The following is a 26,058-nucleotide window of genomic DNA, read 5'->3' on the forward strand; positions in this document are numbered from 1 at the left end:
CTGGTATCAATGTATTGGAACATAGGAGTTTGTGGTGATGTCCTCTGTGGAGGCATGCCCCTTTGATTAGATGTCATGTTGTACCTTGCCAGAGTTTGGGCTGATTATAGCAGCATCTTTACAGATTTCCCCTCCAAAATCACTGATGTGGGTTCTTAAGACTTTGGTTTTGTCTCCTTATTCTTAGGCCCCTCATCTCTCTGACCAAATATCACTTCATAAAGTTTGGTCCCCTTTTCTATAATCCATTGTAGTGAGTTTTCCCTATCAAATTTACAAATTAACTGGGATATAATTTGTTTTTGGAGTCCATAAAAGTATGCAGTCTTAAATTCTACAGAGTTAGAGTTAAAGGCCACATCAAAGCTTGAAAATGCTCTTTTTCAAATTCTGAAGGAATTGGCGAGGTGACATATTTGGCTTTGCCGTCATAGTATAAGCTGTTTTTTTGGTGTCCTGTATAGACTGGTAAGGTGAGAATTGATGTCTAACCTCTTTCTCAAAAGCAGCCCATGACACATTTCCCTGTTCATTGACACCTCGAATGACACTAGCAGATGCTGAGTCTAAATGATCTTCCATGCAACAATCGCCTCTCATTTTGAATGGTTTAATTAAAGTCTTGATGGATTTCATAATTTGTATAGGTCTACGTGGTGCATTCTGGTCTGTGTCATTTTGTCGCTCATTCCTGTGTGCAAGAGTGTGTGTGAATATTTTGTAGGTGATTCAGACCCCACCATTGGGTTATAACCAGGTCTGGCCACAGGGACAGCTGTTGGTACATTGTTTCCTTGGCCATAGCTGTCATTGAGTTCCATTCCATTGAATGTAGTGCCTTGTCACCTTTCCCTAGACTTGAGATTAAATATTGGCTATTCTAGGTTCTTGCGCTCTCCATGAAGCTAATCTGCCTCATGACACAGATCAGAATCCTCATCCATGACCTTATTGATTACTGCTTGCAATTCATTGATTTGTGTCTGATACTGATTAAGCGCTTTGGACTTTTTGTCATTTTCTTCCAGTAATTGAAATATCTCCTGTTCCATGGCATGGAATTCTCTATCTTTCTCACTGCCATCTTCTCTAAGGGCTTGTATTTTCAAAACAGCAACATCTTTGTCTTGTCTTATTTCATCTAAAATTGCTTTTAAGTGGGTTAATTCTTGCTCACTCTCATTAAACTGTTTCTCTCTCTGAGCCAATTGAGTAGCCAGATCGCTATATTTAGCTTGCAATTCCGTTTCTCGCTCCCCCTGATTTAGTTCTGCTTTCAATTGCTGCACCTGATCACATTCCTTATCCAAGCAGTTAAAAGATGGCACCTGGTTTCTACAGAGCACCTGCACAAAAGTCTCTCTTTGTATGGAATGTTAGTCCAGCCATCAACATATTCGTAGTTGGGAAGTAGGTTAAAGCACAAATAAACAATAAACTTCCTTAAATTGCCAGCACAAAATCTAGTCAAATAGGTACAGGGGGTGTTTAAATGAAACGCTTGTGAGCTGTATTCTTGCTACCTTTTTTCTCAAACAAATTCCCTATATTAGATGCTCTACCCCAATATCTGTTTTTGTTTTTTAATAGGGCAAAGGCATTCAGGGGATTCAGTACAAAAGCAGCAATGGATCTATGTTTGTAAAATGGCTTAATACAAAGCTTTATAAATCATGTAGAAAGCGATTGGAACAATCTTCCCATAAATGCTGGGCAATCAGACCTAGTAGGGTGCTGGAATTCCAGTGTAGATGCCGCAATTGAAGAAAGAGCTTGCATCTTTGGACGAACCAAAAAGACTGAGGGGAGGGTAGAACCATATCAGTTCTTTACACCTCCACGATTACCGTATTGGGTATGCCCATCAAAGCGCGAAGGAGCTTCCCCTCCAGTCTCTCCAGTCGCATCGCATGGCAGATGTACAATGCCTCAAGACCATAGAGTACCCTGGGAATAATACTGGTGCGATAAATGGCCACAAGACCATCTACATTAGCCCCCTCCTTCTTAGACACAAACCTTTTTATAGCTAACCACTTTTTCAAACTGTTAGGCATAATATTCTCGCCATAGAAGGTAATTCTAGGTCTAGATTTATTTGGGACACCCAGATAATTATAACTATTGACCACCTCCAGGTGGGAGTGATCCGAAATCCAGTAAAAGTTCAATGTACTGATTGCTCTGCTGATATAAACACCATTATCTTAGTTTTGGTAGTATTTATTGTCATGTAGTTATTAGCTGAAAATGTATGAAGGGCGTCAACAGAATCAATGCTGCACAAAGATTGGCATATAATCGAGCACAGTATCGTCCATATAAGCTAACCATGACATCTGTTCCTCACCGATGGTGGGAGAAATTTACATGCTGCAGAAATTGCCTGGTCCATATCAGAGACGTATCGATTAAATAATGGGTTGCAAGAACACACTCCTGTTTAAGTCCCTGATTGGTCTTGATAGGTCTGCTTATGGCCCCCTCCTGTTTTAAATGTCTAATCACTGAGGTGTCTGAGTGCATGGCTTTTAGAGGTCCATTCCCCAGTGTTTCAGCTTAGACCACAAAAATGGGTGTGAGAGCGAATCAAACACTTTGGTATAATCAACAAAGCAAATGCATAGCCTTCTGTATAGATTAAAATCGTATGCATGCATAAAATGAAATGCACTACCAAGACAGACGAGGTCAGCACAGAGTATAGCTCATCTCCACCCTGTGCTCTTCCTCTAGTTTGTTATTTTAACACAATGGGTTGGGGTGGGAAATGGAGGCTTAAAAGCCTTTTGACTCACTTTTGTGTATACGTTTGCTGCTATGCCCCATTTAAAATACGGCTGACAATGTGTATCATACTTCAATGGGTGTACCTTTATGTAAGATTATATTTGGGCTGGTGTCAGCCTCCAGTTGGTCTGACTACTATGTAGAACCTGCTCCTGGGAGAGTAAGGCATCTGGCTATTTCAGGATGACATATCGAGTTGTGGGAATAATGGGAGGGCAATGATCAGAGGTCAAGGCATGTGATGTAAACCATGCCAAATTGTACTTAGGACATGTTCTGTTGCAGAAAAGAGAAAGAGTACAAACGGTGAGCAATTTAGTGGATATCAAAGGGAACACCAGAACAAAAGTGGAAGATGAAATTAGTCTTCCTCAGAATGGCATCCTAATATGCAACAATGTATGATTGCAATGGTACTTTGAGACTTTAGATGGGAGAATCACAGTGCAAAGAAATTCACATAGTTGGAGTGTTGTTAGACAAGGCCCCCAAATGAAGTAATTTTCAGTTGGGAATTCAGACCATTGTTGTGAAAGGTGCAACTAATGTGTGGAGAGGAGCCATACTGATGCAGGCAGGGGAAGAAAGGTAGGAACCCATTGTGTCTACATTTTGCAGTGGTGTCTACATCCTGCAGCTCTCCAGTTGCTGTGTGCTACGACTCCCATGGTCCCTAACAATTGAATATGCTTACTACGGTAAATGTGATTTGTAATCCAAAACATCTGGAGAGCCAAAACTTGCAGACTCCTAACATGGCATTTTGTGGGAACTTGATATAATATGCGCTGTAATCAAAAACGTAATGTTGTCAATGATATGGGCAATATAATGTTTAGAACAAAAATATGGTGTGGCAGGTTCAAAACTAGGATTGATTTTTTGATTGGTTATTTACTAACACAAGTGTTTCAAAGCGCAACCATGCATGGCAGGGGAAGACATAGGGAAGACAAGACAAACAATCTTACTAGGCATGGTACATTCAGATTATACAGGTGAACAGAACAGGAAGTGTGTTGGGTGGTGGAACAGGGACCAAGTGCACCAGTCCTGTCAGAACATGGGTTAAGTGCAGAGAGATACCACTTTCGTGGGTTGTAACTTAAGTACAGTAGTGTTGCAGCAAGTGCAAGGCCCGGGGGCAAGTGCAGGAGACTTGCAAGGAAAGCTTGGGACCTGTGAGGCTCTGAAGGTGCACCAGGCAGCCAGTCAGCGGAACTGAGCAAAACTAGAGGAGAGAGAGTGAGAGAGCAGGAAGAGGTGTTTAGCAGTGGAGAGGGAGCGAGAAGGAGGAGGCAAAGATGAAAATCTTGAGGAGTTTCCAGAACTTAAGGAGATCCGGCTCAAGACAGAGAGAGGCATGGAGGCTGTTGCAGAGGAAGGTACCTGCAGTGGATAAAGATCTCCCCCAAGTCTCTGCTTAGAGAAGTGGCTCACCTGCAGAGAGTTGGAGGTAGACAAGCGGAGGGCTCGGGAAGGAGATTGCCAAAAACACGTTGAGGATAATTTGAATGAAGGACAGTCTCAATACGTTTGCCTACTGGATTGGATTCTTGCTGAGAACTCTGCATGCATGAACAGTCTTTTGAGGTTAGGTACGTGCCAGAGAAAAAACACAAAAGCAGCAAACAGTCTATCTATCTCTGACTGTAGAGAAGAGACTTTTACAAGAAGAGTAAGAGTAATACATGGAAGAGTGAGGCACTGAGCCTTCAGCAATGTGTGAGTAGGGATATCACAATGAGTTAGTAGGGAGATCGATGGGAGAAAAAGCCAGAGACTACGGTGCAGAATTGAGTAGATTCAAGGAACCTGTATATGACAGAGATATGACTAAAGAAGTATTGAAGGAAATAGGCTAGGTCCCCTTTTGGCCAATGCAGGAGGAGGTGGTTATAGGAAAGGACTTTTCCATGAATGGCGATAGAATGTCTGCCAAAAGGTGTCAGAGCAAGGATAATTAGACCTAGTCAACAAGAACATGGTGAAGTGAGTACGACCAAGCAAATCGTGGACTGGGTTTTCTAGTTTCTTGGATTTGACACTGAAATCAAAAAGGAAATAAGAGAATTTGTGCTGTGCAGTTTGTGCACAATAAGTAAATAGGGCAGAACAGAGTCGATTGCCACAACTGCTGCACAAAAGAGTGGGTCCATTTGCCGTAATGATTCCCTATATTGTGATGTAGCTTACTTTAAATGGTTGAAAGCAAATTGCTTTAAGTTATATGTACAATGTTGATGGTCCGCACGCAGTTCAGGTATTCCAGAAGAATGTAATTGTCCCGATTTATCACCAATCCAAATGAACGGAATAGAAAATAGCACAACAGGTAAGTATGGCCACAGCTGTTTAATTGACATAGCAGAGTTCTAGATAGAGGGAAAACAAACCAAACTAGCAACTGCAATAAATATAAAAATGCATGAAGAGTACCTTACCAACATTGGTATTCTACTTAGATACGTTCTATATACCATCTAAAAATGAAAAAGACAGTGTACAGACTTGGTGAAGTGTGGAATGAAGACATATACTTATAGACTCAGGCTACAGTTTAAGAGAAATGTTAAGGATGTTGCCATAGCACACCACTTTATAGCAAATTTGGTGATGAAGTAAGCCCATTTGAAATGCTTGGGCATAGGACATCAAATGCTATGTTGTGTCTGATGTAGCTGAATAGACCTGGAGGAAATGCTTGGAAGAAATGTCAAATGGAAGCATAAAATATGGCTTTATTTGAGATTAGGAAAACACTCAGGAAGATGATAGTGATAAATCTGCATGGGTCCAATCGAAATTGAAAATATGATCTGGGGAAAGGCTTTACGAGAATATCTGACAAAAGGAATGGTGAAACCTTGTACAAGGTTACAGACACGTCTGATAGAAATGTGCGAAACCATAACAGACTGTGCAAATGTGAGCAGAAACAGTATTATTAAACAATGCAGAAGAGGGTGAAATTTCTAAAGGTCCTGATACAGGAAGAGAGACCAAAAAGAGAGTGGTGTCCAACATCCCAAAAGAACTCTGTATGAGGTATGAGGTATTCAATGTGTGTGAGTGTATTGTATGTATGGCAACAGGAATGGAACATGGAACTGGAAAGGAATGTGCGGTGCAGGGTAATTACTTTATCAAATATGCATAGACGTGACCCTTCAAATCACTACTGGTGTCATATAATATTACATAAGTATGCCTTTGGATTCCCCTTGCTTAATTGCTCTGGTTCATTTTAGAAATGTTTTGCATGACGAGTGGGATATGGGGTGGGGAACCTGTTTCCTCCTCGCCCTTCCTGCTCCACTTTCAAAATCGCTCAGTTGTATGGCCGCTTGACATTTTCATGCAGACGTAGAAGAAATGGATTCCTACGGAATCCACCGTCATTTAGAGTCCACCAAAAGCAGGGATTCTACAGGGATACATTGTAACAACCTTATTTCAAGTGGGGCCCAGGGGGAAATTGAGGCAAATAAAAGGAAGGTGTGATTCTTTTACGCCTTTATTTCCCACTCTACGCCCTTTTCCAGCAGTAAGAAGGTGGAGAAATGACACAGGGCCTCATTACAACGCAGGCGGTAAGGGGTTTACGGCGCCGTAAACAGCGCCGACCCTTACTGCCTGAGTACGAGGTCCCTTGCCGCCGTGGAGGTTTTAACACCTGCTTTTAGCAGGTGTTAAAATCCATGGCGCTAAGGGACCATGGAGTTAATTACGCCACCGTAATTTACGGTGGCGTAATTAACGCCTTCCCCACTCCCATTATGCCCTGGGGCAAAATGGGAATGGGGAAGGGAAAATGGGAAAATGGGGATTTACCGCCCCGCCAAGGTTGGAATGGGGTGGTAAATCCGCCAACCACCATGGCGTAAACGTAGTTTACGCCATGGTGGTAAAGTCACGGCCCAGGCGGTAACTTACCGCCTGGGTCGTAATGAGGCCCACAGAGTGGAGCTAAGAGCACTGCCATGCTGACCTCCTATGCATTGTCAGTGTACTTCATTTTACGCCTGCATGAGCTTTTCATGCCTGCATAAAACACATATCTTCCTTTGGCATTCACCTCCAATTAGCACATGTTAAAGAGGAGCAGGCAGAAGCCATAGCAATTCACTGATACATGCTGCCTGCAAAGTGTCATTTGTATGTATTTTTTTTACAAGAGGGAAAGTAAACAGAGGAGTAAACAGAATATGGCCGGCTTCACTCTTCGTGTATTCCCCTATGCGTTGTGAACGTTTAAAATGCCAATGTGCTAGCGTTGGTGGTTGCCTGAATCTAATTTGCCTTTTTTAGAAAACGACCTATAAACAACCTATAAAATGCCGCCTGCAAAGCCTTATTTGCAAGCAGCATGTGCATCTTTTACAAAACCGAGAGGAAAAGTAAAGAGTAAGGGCAATTACACCTGTTTTGACTCGTTACCACATGCAGGTGACACACCGGCATGCAAGTGCTATGGTCGGTGTTCCTGATCACTCTATTGGCATGTTACAGAACATGACTGATTGCAAAAGAGAGAAAAGGAGAAAAAGAGAGAAGGAGAGATAACGCGATGAGTGAGAGAGAGAGAGAGAGAGAGAGAGAGAGAGCACTAGATTGGCGTGTCATATTCTAGGTTACGCTAGTTTGGTTATAACACGAAATGCAATACATTTTGCAAGGAAAACCAATCCCACAGCAAAGGGGTCAAATACTGCCTTTTTCCACTTGCAGGTTTATTTCCTCCGTATTTAATTTAAAGCAAACAGAGTCGGCCGTCATTATTTGCCTTTATTATTCTCTGTGTTGTAATGTAGCTGACTTTAAATTGTTGAAATTGAATTACTTTACGTTTTTATTACAATGTTTGACTTTCTCGAAAATAGACAGCAATTGGGAAAGCCACATTCCTTCGCTGATTTGATTAATGGCAGGTAAAGAAAAGTTGTCCCACCTGCTAGGATGCAGTTCCCGATTCCCCTGAGGCCCATCCTTGTCTTTCGCACACGAATAATACCCATAGCAGCGTGTGCTCTAATATTGCACACATGGTTTATGGAATTTATGAGCTCTGCATTCTAATTATATTAATCATGGAATATAACTTTTTTATATGGCATACTTCATTAAAAGGAGATCCCTGCACAAGGCCATCACTTCACTTAAATGCAGGGCAATCAGCCATGGGACAATAAGCTGTGCTAGTGCTTCTGAATGGCTGGAAATGAAAGGATAACGATTAGCAGTACTGCAGTAATTGCATCAGCAATAGCTGTACAATCCATATAACTTTAGAACTATTTATGTAAACGATGTAGGTAACCGGAACTCTTAGAGTTGCGCTGAAAAACGATTTAAATTAAATAACCTAATGCAAAACATCTGATAAAGAACTTACACAAGGAAACCCTACCAGTTGGCAGGCACACTACTACCCATGAACAACCTTGAATTGGATGTGAAACATCAAATGGAACATTCTATAGTTAAACAAAAAAAAACAGAAAAGGAAGCATGTCCTTCAAAAGACCTTTGAAGATGGTGATGGAGATGACTCCTACAACATTTGTTTGTAAAAAAGTATGCAGAACATGTTTTTCAGTCTGCCTCAAGGTATCTTCATGGATAATGTTTGGCATAGTTTGGTGGCTTAATTTCCTGGCCTTTTTTACATCACCCATATGAATGTCAACATTGATGCTACCTTAGTGAAGTGTTGAGGGTTTGTATATCAGAGACATAGCTATATCCTGAATGGGGTTTGGCTGCACTTTCTAGGGTCTTGCATAGTAGCCATGTCAGGATCAGGCATTTGGTGTTGTTCATATTGGCATAGGATGTATGGTACATGGGAAGAGCATGCACAATTGAAACAGTTCTGATTTAGCAGAGCCCAAACCTTTGGGGTTATCAATGATTGGTCCTTCTGTACATATAGTTGCCGTCCTGAGCTTATTTAATGTTCATACCAGCAACAGGAGACAGGGGCATACGCTGTTATATGATTGTCACACCTACACTCATGGCAGGATACATCTCTACCATTCCACATGAAGTTTAGATGTTGCTCTTTCATTTCACTGCAGCTCAACAGTGAGGTAAGATATTTTCTGATCAATGTGTTTCATAATCTCCCTTTTATTTGCAATGAGTGTATGTAGTGCGTGGACACATGCAAAGGGCTGGACTGTGGAGATGGGCGAGCCTCTACATTGGCACACAGAGCTCTTCATACAGATATAGTACCAATTCTGCCCTAGATTGTGGTATTTATGAGTTTGGCACTGTACAACTGTTTTCATTCTGTGAAAGTGAGACTGTGAGAGTCAAAGTGTAAATAGATGAAAACATAAGTTCAGTAGGTGAAAATTCATCTGAGAAAATGGGGTCTTATACCCGTATTTTTTGCCCAGTGATGCCAAACTACTAAAAACTTGGCATAGCTGTATCCCATGGATTTTGCATATTGGTGGAACCTTGAAGGGGTCAGTGTCAACACTGGTTTGCTTTAACTCTGACAATACATCTAAGGACCTTTAACCAATGTCATAGAGCAAAACTACCACCCCTGCCTCAGCTATATGTACATATGCATTGGCCCATCCAATTTGTTATTTAGCCCTCACATTAATTTGTAATGTGATCAGTGTGCTTAGGGGTTGTGCAATGGGGGCCTCATAGTTAAGGTGGCTTAGCTTCCAACACCTGAGTTTTCAGCATTTTTTTCGATTACCTCAACAATATCACTTTAACTTAAAGTATTTTTCCACTGAATGTCAAGGGTTTCATTGCATCAGATTATTTCATCTTAACGGTTCTTCAACTAAAGTTTTTTCACTGCTTTTTTTAAGGATTTTGTTGCACTAAACGTAGTCACCTCAAACACCTCAACTGTCCCTTACTGAAAAATCTCAAAATATATATATATATATATATATATATATATATCACTACAAAAAAAACTTTCTTAAGGGAACGTTATGGTTAAGTTGACCTACCAAAAACCTGTGCACTTCACATTTCCATAGAAGTACTAAGTTTGTCTCTTTGGTCGACAATGAAAATGTTAATGGCAATGGCCACGTTGTTGTTTTCGCACACAGAAAGTAAGCATTGCCGGCACAGTAGTCGTTTTCCTCGCACATTGATTTGTAAGACAACGTCAATGGCTGTGATCTACACCACCAGAAAGGATGGAATGTTACTCCTTATGGCGACAGCAGCGTAAGGACATAGTGGTCCGACGCGGTCATCCCACTGAATTATGACGCACAGACAACCGGTGACGAATAGTTGCATTTGACAGTTAAAAAAGCCGTCACTCGGCAGCTGCAATCCGTGACAATCACAATAGGGAAGGAAGTAGCTGAGGGAGAATCGGGAAATAAAACATGTATCAATACGCAACCCTTGGACAAACCAAAGTTGTAATACAATGGACGGCGACAATGTGCAGTCTCCATAATGGGAAAAAAATGTCAATGCCACAGAAAGCTGGAACATCTTCATTTATAATACCATTTTTGTTTGGAAGTAGCAGAGCGGTGAAAGGGGAAATAAAAAGTGTATCAATATGCAACATGTGCACAAAACAAAGTTGTTGCACATACCATTTTTACTAAATATTAACTTATGTTGGGAAAATGTAGTGGCACCCTACAAACGGCGACAATGTGCAATATCCATAATGGGAAAAAAAATCAACGGCACAGAACACTTGTAAATCATTACCAAAAAGAATGTTTTTCTTTTCAAAATTAAAAATGTAATGCCATGTCGGTATACAGGCGTCAAAAATAAACTTACATTATGTGGACCGCCTCCATTGCATTCAATTCAGTCAGACAGTAGTGTTTTTGGAAGAGTGCCTCTTCGGGAACTGATATTTCATGTTTGTTACAAATGTTTTTGAAGCATAACCTTATCAAACTATATGTTTTTCAAACGGTTACTCCCTGCATTCTTTCTGCTTTTTCCCTGTAGCTCAAGGTTAAAAAACAAGTGACCCTTATGGGTGCCGAAAAATATGTGGCCGTACATAGCTCGTATTGAAAAGAGAACATCAGGTGACCTCCACTCCGAATGCAAATACATTCTCATCTTGCAACAACATATCAGCAGCTATTCATGAGAACCGCTGCTCCCGTACACGTGCAGAAGTGCTGTGTGTATGAAATAGTGCAGGTGGCATGCTTAGTTTTCAAACTGTAGGACGCCAGTCTGACCACAGTAATGTTGTTTATGTATTGTAACATGGACGCAGTACGTTCATGTCGTACAATGAGTATCAAGTCCCACTGTACATTATGACAGTGGCAACAAGAAGACACCAATGTTTGACTTTCTACTGCCACATCTCATTAACGCTCACCTTTCCAAACAGTGTTCCATACGTGTAACAAGTGCATTGGTGTCTTCTTCGTTTATGTATGTTGGCGGCAATATCCGCGTACAACAGAAAACGAAGTAAACATGGCGGGCGTATCGAAAGATTATGACGCACTTCACGCTGTGGCACAACCAATCTGTGAAAGCGCAACATGGTCGCGGGCAGCACGCCACGTAATAGCCAATTGAAATCTTCTGCACGGAGCGAACAGGGAAGTGTGACCACGGAATGGACATAGATATCACTAATTTTTAAAGACATACTTTTTGATTGTTTTTAAGGAAACTACTGGATGGATTGTCACATAATTTAGAAAAGCACGCTTTCCTGACCAAGACCCTGCCGCAAATTTGGGGCAAATCCGTCCAGTGGTTTGGCCTGTAGCCATGTGCAAAGTTTTCCCCCATTCAGTCTATGGCAAAAAGTTTGGTGAGGATTCGTCCAAGGGGAGCGGAGTTATAAGCCGCCCAAAAAGTGTTCTTCCTATGGAAACAGCAACTTAACCATATATAATTTGAGATTTTTCAGTAAGGGACAGTTGAGGTGACTACGTTTAGTGCAACAAAATGCTTAAAAAATGTATATATATATATATATATATATATATATATATATATATATATATATATATATATATATATATATTTCAAAAAACAAACAGCTTCTGCAGAAACTATTCAGGCGAGCAGCACTCCACGAACAAGAAAGTGTTTCAATGATTAAAATCATCACGGGAATCCAACAGCAACACACTGCATCTTCGGTTGTGTGAAATATAACAGCCTTTATTTTACAAATGCAGCAGATAGAAAGTGTTCTCCCAATGCAATATATGCTTTGCCAGACGGCAGCCTGACGCGTTTCACCACTAACCAGTGGCTAGTTCACAGTCAGATATTTATTCCAATAATCTTGGACACTTTTTTTTATTAACATTACACTAAGAATCCCTTGTACAGGCTTTTCATGAAAGGTAAATGCACATGTGATGTCATCAGTGATGTCATCAATTACATTTGTGATGTCATCTTTGATGTCCTGGGTGTTAGGCTTAGCAGTGCACGGTGGTGGCGCGAGTTATGGTTGCTTAGCTTACCATACTGGTGAATTTCAAGGGTTTTTCGGTTTTACTTGGAACCATAATGTCCCTTTAACAACGTTTTTTTACTGAATTTCATAGGTTTTTAGTAGTGCAACTTAACCATAAAGTCACTTTAACACATTTTCTTTTACTGAATTTCATAGATTTTTATTAGTGCAACGTAACCATAAGGGAGACACGGGGCATGAGCGGGAAAGAACGGAGACACGGGGCATGAGAGGGGGTTGGGGGGGAAGAAGGGAGACACGGGGCATGAGCGGGGGAAGGGGGTGAACAGGGGAGACACGGGCCATGAGCGGGGGGAAAAGGAGGGAGACAGACATGGAGCAGGACCGGGGGTGGGGGTGAACAGGAGAGACACGGGGCATGAGCAGGGGTAGGGCAAGGTGGGGCCCCCACCCCCGCTCATGCCCCGTGTCTGCCCTGTTCCAACAGGGCAGACACGGGGCATGAGCGGGGGTGGAGGGGGAAAGAAGGGAGACACGGGGCATGAGCGGGGGGTGGAGGGGGAAGGAAGAAACGGGGCATGAGCGGGGAGTGGGGGGGAAGAAGGGAGACACGGGGCATGAGCGAGGGGTGGGAGGGAAAGAAGGGAGACTCGGGGCATGAGCGGGGGGTGGGGGGAAAGACGGGAGACACGGGGCATGAGCAGGGGGGAAATAAGGGAGACACGGGGCATGAGCAGTGGGTGGGGTGGGAAGAAGGGAGACACAGAGCATGAGTGGGGAGTGGAGTGGGAAGAAGGGAGACACGGGGCATGAGCGGGGGTGGATGGAAAGAAGTGAGACACGGGCCATGAGTGGGCAGGGGAAAGAAGGGAGATGCGGGGCATGAGCGGGGGGGTGGGAGGGAAGAAGGGAGACACTGGCATGAGCAGGGGGTGGGGGGAAAGAAGGAAGACACGGGGCATGAGCGGGGGGGAAGAAGGAAGACACGATGCATGAGCGGGGGGTGGGGGGTACAGGAGGGAGACACGGGGCATGAGCGGGGGTGGGGGTGGAAAGAAAGGAGACACGGGGCATGAGCGTGGGGTGGGGGGAAAGAAGGGAGACACGGGGCATGAGCGGGGGGTGGGGGGAAAGAAGGGAGACACAGGGCATGAACAGGGGAGTGGGGGGGAAGAAGGGAGACATGCGGCATGAGCAGGGGTGAGGCGGGAAGAAGGGAGACACGGGGCATGAGCAAGGGGTGGGGGGAAGAAGGGAGACACGGGGCATGAGAGGGGGTTGGGGGAAGAAGGGAGACACAGCGCATGAGTGGGGGGTGGGGGAAGTAGGAAGTAGGGAGACATGGGGCATGAATGGGGGGTGGGGGGAAGAAGGGAGACACAGGGCATGAGCGGGGGGTGTGGGGGAAGAAGGGAGACACAGGGCATGAACGGGGGGTGGGGGGAAGAAGGGAGACTCGAAGCATGAGCGGGGGGGTGGGGGGAGAAGGAAGACACGGGGCATGAACGGGGGTGGGGCGGAAGAAAGGAGACACGGGGCATGAGCGGGGGGTGGGGGGAAAGAAGGAAGACACGGGGCATGAGCGGGGGGTGGTGGGGGAAGGGGAAGACACGGGGCATGAGCGGGGGGTGGGGGGAAGAAGGGAGACACGGTGCATTAGCGGGGGTGGGGGGAAGAAGGAAGACACGGGGCATGAGCGGGGGGGTGGGGCAGAAGAAGGGAGACATGGGGCATGAGCAGGGGGTGGGGGGTACAGGAGGGAGACACGGGGCAAGAGCGGGGGGTGGGGGGGTACAGGAGGGAGACACGGGGCATGAGTGGGGGGTGGGGGGAACAGGGCAGACACAGGGCATGAGCGGGGGTGGGGGAAGAAGAAGGGAGACACGGGGCATGAGCGGGAGGTGGGGGAGAAAAAGGGAGACACGGGGCATGAGCGGGGGTGGGGGGAAGAAGGGAGACACGGGGCATGAGTGGGGGGTGGGGGGGAAGAAGGGAGACACAGGGCATGAGCGGGGGGAAAGAAGGAAGACACTGGGCATGGGTGGGGGGTACAGGAGGGAGACACAGGGCATGAGTGGGGGTAGGGGGAAAGAAGGGAGACACGGGGCAGGAGCGGGTGGTGGGGGGAAAGATGGGAGACACGGGGCATGAGCGGGGGGTGGGGGGGAAAGAATGGAGACACAGGTGTTAGGCGGAAACCTGTGCAGTTCCCTCTGGGACTACTGCAAAAGATTTAGGACTACAGGTGTTTGGCAGTAAACCCACTTGGTAGCAGTCTGTACCACACAGATTCACTTGGTAGCTGTGGCTCAGCAGTCAGACTTCCCTCAAGAAGAGATAGGCAGTATGTGGAGTATACAACATAGGGCAATTTACACAGTAGAACAAACAAACACGGAACAGAGCTTCGGTGTAAAGGTATATAGTTAGTTATTTATAAAAACACATCTATGAAAAACACACTGGCACTAATACGGCAAACAACTTCAATCACAATTACTATAAGTAAATCAATCCCCCTAACAATAGTTCAACAAGTCTAGGTTCTACGGCACCGCTTATTTGTAGACAGAGGTGAATGCTTTAACCTAGATGGCACTCTAGTATTCGTTAGGACGCGAGAGAAAAGGCAGGGTATGAAATCAACACTTTTACGAACAAATGCAAGGCAAGTAAGGCAGGGTTTACTGTAGATCGCAAAGTTCAGAGGCCAGGCCCACTCGGTTAGAGGCAAGGCGAAATGTCCCGAAAAGTATCATAGTGGAAATGCACTTCGAGCCTTTGGCGCAAATTGTTACAGAAAGATTGGACCAGTTCAGAACAGAAACTTAAGAAGGCTTGGAGGCGACCCAATGGACAGGCGAGGATTAAGACACCTCACGCTAACTGACACAAGGGAAGCCAGGCGGACACAGTACCTTGTATGTGGGGAGACTGCTCCGGCGGGGGCAGTTGTTCCTGGTGGTGGATGCAAGTCGGGGCTTTGCCAAGAGAAGAGATGCTCTCGTCGTCGAAGGAAAGTTGAAGATCGTTGCACCACCAGGGAAGAGACCAGCCGCGGAGGCCCCACCTTTTGGTCGGTGTACGGGTTGGTGGCTATCCGGTTGCCGGGGTGCTCAGCACGGGCACTTCGACCACTACGCACTGGAAGCGAAGAAAAAGCAAAGGGACTGGTTGTTCCCACCAGTCAGGGGAAGAAGACTCTCCAGCTGGGAGATCCCCTATGTCGTTGGGAAGTGGTGAGTCGGTTCAGCAGGGCTCCACCGGAGGTGTCGTCGTTGCAGGTCGGCTCAGCTTTACCCTCGTCGGATTCTTAGGTCCTGTAGCGACTTCTGAAGATCCAGTCCCAAAAGCCCTGCTTTTATGCAGAAAACCCCCATTCATTCAGCCTAGCTGTCAATCAAAACACGCTAAGTGGTGAGCGGGGTGGCTTACCTCTTGGGCCAATCACACCAGAATGTGACTTGAGTTGGCAAGGCAACTCAGTCCAGGGTGCCTAACCCCCCTCCCACACCCTCTGTGCTAGCCAGACAGAATGGCACCACTTTGGAGGGCCTCTGTGCAGAAGCCCGCCAAAAGTGGAACAAAGGGCTCAACCTTTGGTTTAGGAGTCACAGAGACGAACACAGACGCCATTTTAAAAACCGAGTTCTGGCAGAAAATACCAACTGATAGATTTATTTAAGATAAATAAACCGGTGGTATGTTAGAGATTAACGAGAAAAAGTATTAACCTCCAACAATGGGAAGAATCCCATAGAGTTATATTCGGGGTCGAATATAACGAGTAGTTTCCACTGCCACAAGCCAAAACTCGACGAGGGGGGACGGGACAGTGTCCCCTCGAATAACAGACCCAAGGGTAATCGAATTACCCCTACTAGTATGTCCACAATAGGATGGTTTGTACTAGTTCTGTTAGTAAATTTAGATCTAGTAAAGCCAATGGTGACTTTACATGCCCTGGGAGAAAGTAGTCAGTCCCAGGGTATGGAGTCTATGGTGGGGATCCTCTAGGACGTCCCAGTGTTACGGCACGGAGGGTGCGGTGTAACACACATAGAAAAACATATGAGACACTATGGAGTAAAAGACCCCATAGCCCATAGAACACATTGACATTCTAAAGGAATTAACCACATCCATGTCCAAGAGTGGGAGAAAAAGTGTCGCACTCTTGCCAGGATGGAAAAAACAAACTCCAGAAATCCAGCAAAGCTGCTGGGGGACTCACTAGGTTAGGAAATTCAGCCTAAACAGAGAATTCTCCCTAACACTCGCCCCCCTCAGACTAATGGACAGGAGAATTTAATCCACTCCTGGATGAATCTCATACCTCTAGTCGATGACATACATCCTAGAGAGACCATCAGCATTTTGGTGGTGACACCCTGACCTGTGCTCAATGGTGAAATCAAATCCTTGCAGGCAGATCGACCATCTCAGTAGTTTTGGGTTTTCCCCTTTCATTTGCATTAACCATCTCAAGGGTTGGTGGTCAGTCTGAATGACAAAAGTAGAACCATACAAGTATGGCCTAAACTTCTTCAGAGCCCACACGATAGCAAAGCATTCTCTTTCGATTGTTGCCCACCTTTGTGGGATGTTTTTATCCATGCATCCAAGCCCTACCTCAAAACTGTGCAGTACTGACATGGAAAACATCATGATGGCCAGAGCTTCCCAGAAAATGCACAGGGAAATGCATGAGGAATAGGCTGCCACTCATTTTTGCTGATGTTATGGGCACAGAAGGGCACTGCCTAAAACCACCATTGGACTACACACAGTAGTCTGAAACCATTGGGAATGGCAATGCTGATTGCCAAAAGCAACCTAGAATTGTGGGGAATTCATTTTCTTAAATCCCAAAAATGGTTGCAGTACCCGTACTCACCACTATCAGAAAGCCGGCGTTTTAAAACAACACCAGACTTTTTTTTGTGTAAAACTGAATAAATGAACCCAAAGCATGCCAAAGAAAGACTTACTGAGAGGTGGATACAATGTAAAGTTATATTCTGAAGTGACTTGAAGGTTTATAACAAGACTGGCTGAGCTGTGGATTTCAGCAGTTTAAGTAAATTTGGACTGAAAGACACTAAAAATCTAAATGTTTAAAAGAAATGAGTGACCTACTTTTGAGTGTCACATAGGTTGCAATTGTTTAAATGTCATAGTTTTAAACTTAGAATCAGCATTTTAGCTGCATATGTAAAAAATGGTTAGTTTATTTGAATGCAGAAAACTGGGTAACTGCACAACAGCTGTGTTCCCAGGCCTAGCTGCTTTTTGATGCTCCCACCAAAAGGGATATGACACTTCTCTGATTGAATTACCTGGGCTCTGCAGGAAATTGAACAAAGCCCTGTCCTGACTCAGGCAAATGTTTTATTATGGGGGCCGTAAAAGTGGTTTCCTCCTGAAAGGAAAGGGGAGGAGCACTGCCTGTGAGAGCAAGCTGGCCTGGCAGAACTGGAAAAAACAGAAATTCAATCTTGTGCTGGGGGAAAACCACACCCCTTTGGGGCCAGAACATAAATCAAAAAAGATGGATCATTCATAGAGTGGACTTGTGAAAATTATTTAAATGATACCATAATTCTTGTGATTTTTCTGCCCACATTTTAAGAGGTTTTTAGAACCGGTGGTATGATCTGGGGGCAAGCTAGCAGTTAAGAGGGTATTACTTAAAATGTATGCATGTTAAAAATCTGACACTTCATCAATTAATGTCCATACTCCTTGCGCACATGTGTGTAAATTTGGGGTAATGTCCGATATTGCGAAACCAGTTAAAAAGTGCAACTGTCGCCATTTCTGAATGCAAGCTCCCAGGAAGAGCAGATTTGGACAGGGTATACCTCCTGTGATATGTGATGGGTGCATGTAATTTTAAACAAATGTGTACCTGTGCAAATATGTCTTTTGGGTCAAAATATAGATTGTGTGTAATTTGACAGGGGTGGGTTCTCTGTACCATAAACAGACCTCATCAAATGATGACACTTCATTTCATTCCCCCAATCAAGGGGAAGAGGATGAAGTGGCCAATGACAAGTGGAGAGGGGTAGAGTCTAGTGATGCTGGACACACACCCATTTTCAAAACACATAAAAGCAGACATTCAGGACAGATAGGGACATTCAATTCCATTTGCTGCGGAGCATGCTGCCGGACCATACCACATCCAGAGATCCAGACTTCAAATCCATCAATCTCCAGAGAAAGCTGTGCAGAAAGATCCAGAAGCAGTGCTGTACCCAGAGAGAGCAGAGCTGACCCAGACCACTGTTAGCAGAACCAGAGAGCTGACCCAGATCACTGTGAAGTGCCGAGACCAGACCAGAGTCCAGTCTAAATCCTGACCAGGTCCGTGGCGAGGCCCATTCTATTTCTAAATATATTGTGAGTACCTAGCAGAACTGTGCAGAACCAATCTCTTAGTTAAAATAATATAATTCAATCTATTTTAAACTAACCAGAACTGTCTCCTAGAAGTTGTACCTTGTCATTTTGCAAAACTGTCACTTGTCACTTTGAATTTTAAAATTTCAAATCTGAAAAACGACCTTTGCCATATCACTCATATCTCCGTGACCGTTTGTCTTAGAGACTTGCAGAGGGGGGGTAGGAGAAACAAAAGACCCAAACAGACTCAGTTTGAGGAGGAGGTACAGATCTTCCAATTTGAGGGAGAGGGATCCTCAGAGGATCCTGGGAAAAGGATCTTCTCCTTCAGAGAAGGGGGAACTCCTCCCAAAGAAAAATGGGTCCCTAGGCATGCAAATCCAGACTGGGGAGATGGGGAGACTGAGCTACCGCCGCCCACCATCTCATCCCAGAACCAACAGCAAGAAAATCCCCTGGTACAAAAAACCCATCCTGGTGACTGCCTCCAAAAAGGGGGGGGCGGCCCAGAACCGGAGCCAGGGGAACCCACAATGGCTCTGATCTCCAGTTGCCAAATTTTTCTTTCAGATTCCCAAGGCTCTCCACAGAATTCTGCCCAAATCTCTTCGCTAGCGATGTCCAAAACCAGAAAGTTAGCCCACCAGTTGTCCAAAAATGTGCATTATCTGTGCCCCCTTGAGGAGAAGGAGGGAAGATACTATGCCCCGGTACAAGTACAGGGGCAGGGTACAATTTTGGCACTGGTGGACACTGGATCTCAAGCTACCCTTCTGTCCAGAAGGGCCTTTGACGAACTGAATGCAGGAAGGGGAGAGAATTACCAAATTCCTCTCACCTCTCTTCCTGGACAACTGCAGAACTTTGACGGGAAGGAAATTCCCGTTGAGGGGACTGCAGACTTGGACATTAAGATCGGGCGACACAAGGTGAAACACCCGGTCATAGTAGTGACTCCAGAGGGCACCCCTTGTTTACTGGGGAATGACCTCCTGAGGAGGTTGTCACCCTTAATAGATTGCGTAAACAAGGTCCTCTGGACCCAGACTAGCCGACCAATAAAATTAAAACAGAGTGTCAACCATGTTAGTTTAAACGGCACCTGCCACATGGTTGAACAAAAATCTGACCAAGTAGAATTTCACTTCCAGAATAGCCAAATCCCAGACGTGACAGTAAAAGCAGTAGGACAACAGACTGGTGATGGAGGGTCCTCTCTATTTCTGAAAATCAACCTTCCTTCCAGTTTAAGGTGGTATTCCACACTGGAAGGAAACACCCTGAAATTCTTTACTAATCCACAATCAGAAACTCCCACTCCTATAGTCCAGAAAGATGTGAAATCAGCTCAGAGCCGGGCTGATATTCAGCAAATTGGAGAGCAGTTGTTCATCCCTGTTCAGTTAAATGATGGGAAGGACTCTGTTCTCGCTCGAGTGTGCGTGAACAATGGTAAGAGCTTCATCAGCGAAGCCATGTTTCGCCAACTCCCAAAAGATCCAGCCATTCCCACCTTCAAACTGATAGACAAATGGGAAATGGACCTGGAAGCACCTAATTCCAAACATCTCCTGCCAAGCAGGTGTATGCTCAAAATCTCTATTGGCAACAAGAGCATAGTCCATAATTGTTGGGTCGTGCGAGACGTCACTGCCGCCTTTTACTTAGGCAGTGACATTCTCAATCGCTTTGCCATTAGTTTGGACCTAATAAACTTCAAAGCCTGGTCCCGATTAGCGGATAATCCCATTGGCTTTGATGATCCAGAAAAAGCATTTAGGTCCACTCAATTGCTACCTTATGCAGTTGAAATTCAGATTAAAGAGGAAGTCACCATCCCAGAAAGGACCCGACAATTCTCCCTGGAAGTGAAAGCTAAAAGAGGACAACATTTGAAAAACCCTGATGCTTACATACATCTAAATGCTTCTCTCCAACTGCAAGGGTTAGGGGTAAACCCAACTCCATTAGTCAACATACAACATGACACCATTCCAATAGAGGTGGATAACAGCGACTTAAAGAGTATTACTCTAGCCGCAGGCTCCATTATTGGAATGGCGGTTGATGACCGACATTTTTCCATAGATTTAGGTAATGAACTGTTAGGGCCAATCCCCAAGGACTGCTTTGACAGTGACAGTGATGACAATACAACACCAGACAGGATTTTTACCCGGCATGGGGGGAACTTCCTGGTGTACACGTCTTGCCCTTATGGTAAGGAAGATGTGACTTGTGACTTCAGCAGGGATGAGGTGATTTTCCAGGTCCATGAGGGCTGCCTTTCCCACCTGAAGCCTCCAGTCCAAATCAGCACTCTGACCAGGGACTTCTCCACCCAGCTGGAGGAGGCCGCTAAGATAGCCAAACCAGAAGTCTTTCCAGGCTTCAGGCAGATGGTGGAAGAGAGAGTCAACCTAGCTGATGCCTGTGTGACTCTGGAACAAAGGCAAAAGTTGAAACAAGTTTTCTTGGATTTCCAAGATCTCTTTGCGGTAGACTCATATGACTGTGGTCGCACCGACATCCACACAACAACAATCCCCACGGACCCTGGCATGACTCCGGTGTTTGTGAAGCAATATCGCTTGCCTCTCGCATCAATAGAGTCCCTTACTGAAATAATTAAGAACCTTGAGTCCCGGGGAATAATCCGTCCAGTCCACAGCACCTTCAATAATCCGGTGCTGGGAATATTGAAGCTAAACGGCCAGTGAAGACTCTGCGCCGACCTCAGGGAGCTCAACAAACGGGTCCATACTTCCCGATGGCCTCTTCCCTACATTGACCAAGGGCTGGCCCAGATTCAGGGGTCACAGGTATTCACTGCAATAGACCTGACCAATGGATACTGGACCGTGCCTGTCAGCAGGGAGGACCAATACAAACTGGCTTTTACCTTTGGGGGCCAGCAGTACACATGGACCCGGACTCCCTTCGGATACCTTAACTCCGGTAATGAGTTCAATATTTTCCTACATAAGGCCATGCCCGACCTGGGTGCGAGGGGTAACCTGGCTTATGTAGATGATGTCCTCATCAAAAGTTCATCTGTGGAGGAACACATAGCGGAGATCCGTTATGTTCTGACGCAGTTGAGGGCCGCCGGAGCAAAACTTTCCTTTCAGAAAGCACAGTGGTGTAGAACCCGTGTTAATTTCTTGGGGCATGAGGTTACTCCTCAGGGTCTCTGTCCCCAGGAAAAGAAAGTGGAAGCACTTCAGAAACTGAAAGACCCCACAACTCTGCGGGAACTAAGGAGCCTCCTTGGACTGACTAATTACAGCAGAAGGTTCATTGAGGGCTACGCAGAGATCACCAGACCCCTGATTCATCTCTTGAAGGGGGGGTCAAGTGGGAATGGGGTCCAGAACAAGCCGAGGCGGTAAAACAACTCAAAAGAAGCCTCTCACAAGTGCCTTGCCTAGATTACCCTGTCAGGAACAAGGAGTTCTTCCTGGAGACAGGGTTCTCTAATACGTGCTTGACAGCAGTATTATACCAAAAGCATGACAAGGTCAATAAAGTAATCTCCTATGCGAGCAAAACTTTATCCTCTGTGGAGGAAAAATTCAACGATTGTGAGAAGGCACTCCTGGCAACGGTGTGGGCATTGAAGAATTACCGCCCGTTTATCCAGGGGGAACACATCATAGTGGAGACTCCACACCAGCCTCTGCAATATCTCCAAAGTGACAGAATCCGGGCCAGAAATGTGAGTAATTCCCGAATTACTTCCTGGATTCTGTCGATGCAAGGCTTTCCTGTGGAGGTCAGATATGGCCAAAACAAGAAGAGTCCCCTCGCGCAAGGTCTGGCTGACTTGCATGATTGTGCCAGAGAAAACTGTCTCGAGGACGAAAGTCTAAAAATAAAGGACAACATTGAGGCGTACCTTAATTCCCCACACAAAGTCTTTGAAGAGGACAAGTGTGAGGGAATGCCCACTGTCTATGTGGATGGATGCTCTTACCATGTTGACAACAACGGGGAGAAAGAACTGGTGGCCGGCGTAGGGAATGCATGGGTGAATGAGTCCCCAGAACCCTCCGCTGGATACAAAATTGGTCCCCGAAGTAGTCAGGTGGCAGAATTGATGGCTGTGCATCAGGCCATCCTCACTGCTGTCAAGCATCAACTCCACGAACTGGTCATAATCACAGATTCGGATTATGTACGGAATGGGTTCGTGGAGCACCTGGTTAATTGGAAAACCAGAGGCATGTTATGTGCTAACAACAAACCCTTGAAACATGGGAAGTTGATCCAAAACATTGATGATCTGGTCACCTCGAATGAGATGACCATCTATTGGAAAAAGATCAAGGGTCATTCCAAAGTAGAGGGACCAGACAAAACTGGAAATGACTTAGCTGATCAGATGGCCGAAACCGGGGCCATCCAAGGGGATCTAATTGAGATTGAGTCCCTGTTGGGGGAAATCCAGGTCACTGCTATCACTAGGTCCCAGACAAATGCTCACAACGACCTTTCAATTGCACAATGGAGTAAGGAAACCCCTGATGTTGATTTGATTACCGCTCAGAAGGGGGATCCAATAATTGGTAAATTTTACCAGCACCTTGAGGACCCTGAGAACTTTCCCCTGACGGATACCGATTATATTGGGAAAGAGGACCTAAGAGTGTTGATGAAATGTCCAAAAATGTTCCGAATCCAAGACGGTTTGTTGGTAAGGAAATCCAAAGCTGGCCACGATCAGTGGGTGGTTCCTACCTCATTCCGAAGCCTGATGTTAAATCACGCACATGATGCGGCCACCGCCGGTCATAGGGGGTTTCACACAACATTGGAAATCTTAAGAGAGGTTGCATACTGGCCACACATGGGGCAGGACCTCGACCAATACTTGAAGGGGTGTCTTGTGTGTGCACAATTTCAGCCATCATCCCTCACGCACCGTGAGCCTCTCCAAAAGAGGGGGATGACACTGCCATGGTCAGATTTACAAATCGACTTTGTAGGCCCCGTGATTCGCTCTGCTAGGGGGAATAAGTACATGTTGACTGTGACATGCTTGTTTACCAAGTGGGTGGAATGTCTCCCAGCCCCAAATTGCAAGGCAGAAACTGCAGCTGCCCTAATGATTAACCACATCTTTTCCCGTTTCGGTCTACCTCAAAGGATTGAGTCAGACAGGGGTAGCCACTTCACCAGTGAAGTAATGACAAAGATGTGGGAGATACTGGGGGTCAAAAGGAAGTTGCATATTGCTTACCGGCCAGCTTCTTCTGGGGCAGTAGAGAGATATAACCGAACCATTGTGAGCATATTAAAGAAGTTTGTGGCAGATTCTGGGCCAAGTTGGGATATCTGAATAGCTCTGGTCCTAATGGCCATCAGATCTACCCCTTCATCTACAACCAAAATGTCACCATTTGAGTTGATGACTGAGCGCAAGATGGTGCTTCCTCAGCATTTGCTCTACAGGACCCAAGAGCAGACACTAATAAATGCCTCCACAACTCATGAGTATGTGGAGAATTTAAGGAAACACCTTCAACATGCTTTTGCTTATGCTCAGCGGAATCTAGAAAGATCAGCTGATAGCATGAAGACCCACTATGACCTGAAGACTTCCAGGAAGGAATATCAGGTGGGGGACCGGGTCTATCTATACAATTTCCAAAGGAACCAGGCCAAACAGCGAACATTTTTGCCTACATGGAAGGGACCCTTTGAGATTATAGACAAAATCTCCCCTGTGGCCTACAAGATCCGCATCCCCAAAGGCGGTTTGGCAGAGGGGGAAGACAAGTGGGTCCACATTAACCAGTTGAAGTGTTGCCATCCCAGGCACACTCTGCAACAACTGGAGGAATCCTCTGGAATCCTAGAGGGTGCTGTCTCAGATTAATTCAGTTCTAACTTAAAATATCCTACATATCACCTATCAAATTTTGAGTTTCTCAATGTGGGTGTTTTCATTTTTGAATGCAAAAAGAAATGTGCATGTTCATATGTTTTGACTATAAATTTATATGCCACCCCACTATATCAATGGTGGGGGAAAAATGTCTATGAATAGGTATTGCCGCTCTTCCTTTGTCGTCCTAGGAGAAGGAAAACCTGTAGACTGGCCAAGGAGGATGATCCGGAGACTGGGAGCAGAAACGCGAGGGGCCCGGGGTACCGCCCAATATTCCCATCAGGACCGGCGAGGAGAACCGATCGATCCGACCGGATGGAGGAAAAGATGCTGAACTGTGCCATCTATTGGAAGAAGATGAGGAAACATCCCAGGTCTTGCGAGTCTCATCAGTGAAACAGAATGGCCATCGCAAGAGGGGGGCTTGTGGGATGTTTTTATCCATGCATCCAAGCCCTACCTCAAAATTGTGCAGTACTGACATGGAAAACATCATGATGGCCAGAGCTTCCCAGAAAATGCACAGGGAAATGCATGAAGAATAGGCTGCCACTCATTTTTGCCGATGTTATGGGCACAGAAGGGCACTGCCTAAAACAACCATTGGACTACCCACACAGTAGTCTGAAACCATTGGGAATGGCAATGCTGATTGCCAAAAGCAACCTAGAATTGTGGGGAATTCATTTTCTTAAATCCCAAAAATGGTTGCAGTACCAGTACTCACCACTATCAGAAAGCCGGCGTTTTAAAACAACACCAGACTTTTTTTTTTTTTGTGTAAAACTGAATAAATGAACCCAAAGCATGCCAAAGAAAGACTTACTGAGAGGTGGATACAACGTAAAGTTATATTCTGAAGTGACTTGAAGGTTTATAACAAGACTGGCTGAGCTGTGGATTTCAGCAGTTTAAGTAAATTTGGACTGAAAGACACTAAAAATCTAAATGTTTAAAAGAAATGAGTGACCTACTTTTGAGTGTCACATAGGTTGCAATTGTTTAAATGTCATAGTTTTAAACTTAGAATCAGCATTTTAGCTGCATATGTAAAAAATGGTTAGTTTATTTGACTGCAGAAAACTGGGTAACTAAAAGTGACATTAGCTGGGGCCTGGCTTAAGGAACTGAATTCTGCCCACCAGCTACCCCCGACAGGAGATGAGACTTGCACAACAGCTGTGTTCCCAGGCCTAGCTGCTTTTTGATGCTCCCACCAAAAGGAATATGACACTTCTCTGATTGAATTACCTGGGCTCTGCAGGAAATTGAACAGAGCCCTGTCCTGACTCAGGCAAATGATTTATTATGGGGGCCGTAAAAGTGGTTTCCTCCTGGAAGGAAAGGGGAGGAGCACTGCCTGTGAGAGCAAGCTGGCCTGGCAGAACTGGAAAAACCAGAAATTCAATCTTGTGCTGGGGGGGCAACCACACCCCTTTGGGGCTAGAACATCACTCTAAATAGATGGATCATTCATAGAGCGGACTTGTGAAAATTATTTAAATGATACCATAATTCTTGTGATTTT

At 45.1% G+C, this 26,058-nt stretch overlaps 1 protein-coding gene across 1 annotated transcript in view; it reads right to left on the bottom strand.

Moving 5' to 3' along the window:
* Positions 1 to 905: 905 nt before the first annotated feature.
* The window catches only part of LOC138480649 (apolipoprotein A-I-like), a 100,518-nt gene continuing 75,365 nt past the window's right edge, over positions 906 to 26,058 (bottom strand). Inside the window, exon 2 of the mRNA XM_069612322.1 lies at positions 906 to 1,301. Within this exon, the coding sequence (XP_069468423.1) occupies positions 906 to 1,301 (396 nt within the window). The remainder of the gene's footprint in view (positions 1,302 to 26,058) is intronic.

Source organism: Ambystoma mexicanum, chromosome 5p (genome assembly GCF_040938575.1).
Source record: "Ambystoma mexicanum isolate Mex_15411 chromosome 5p, UKY_AmexF1_1, whole genome shotgun sequence".
Taxonomy (NCBI): domain Eukaryota; kingdom Metazoa; phylum Chordata; class Amphibia; order Caudata; family Ambystomatidae; genus Ambystoma; species Ambystoma mexicanum.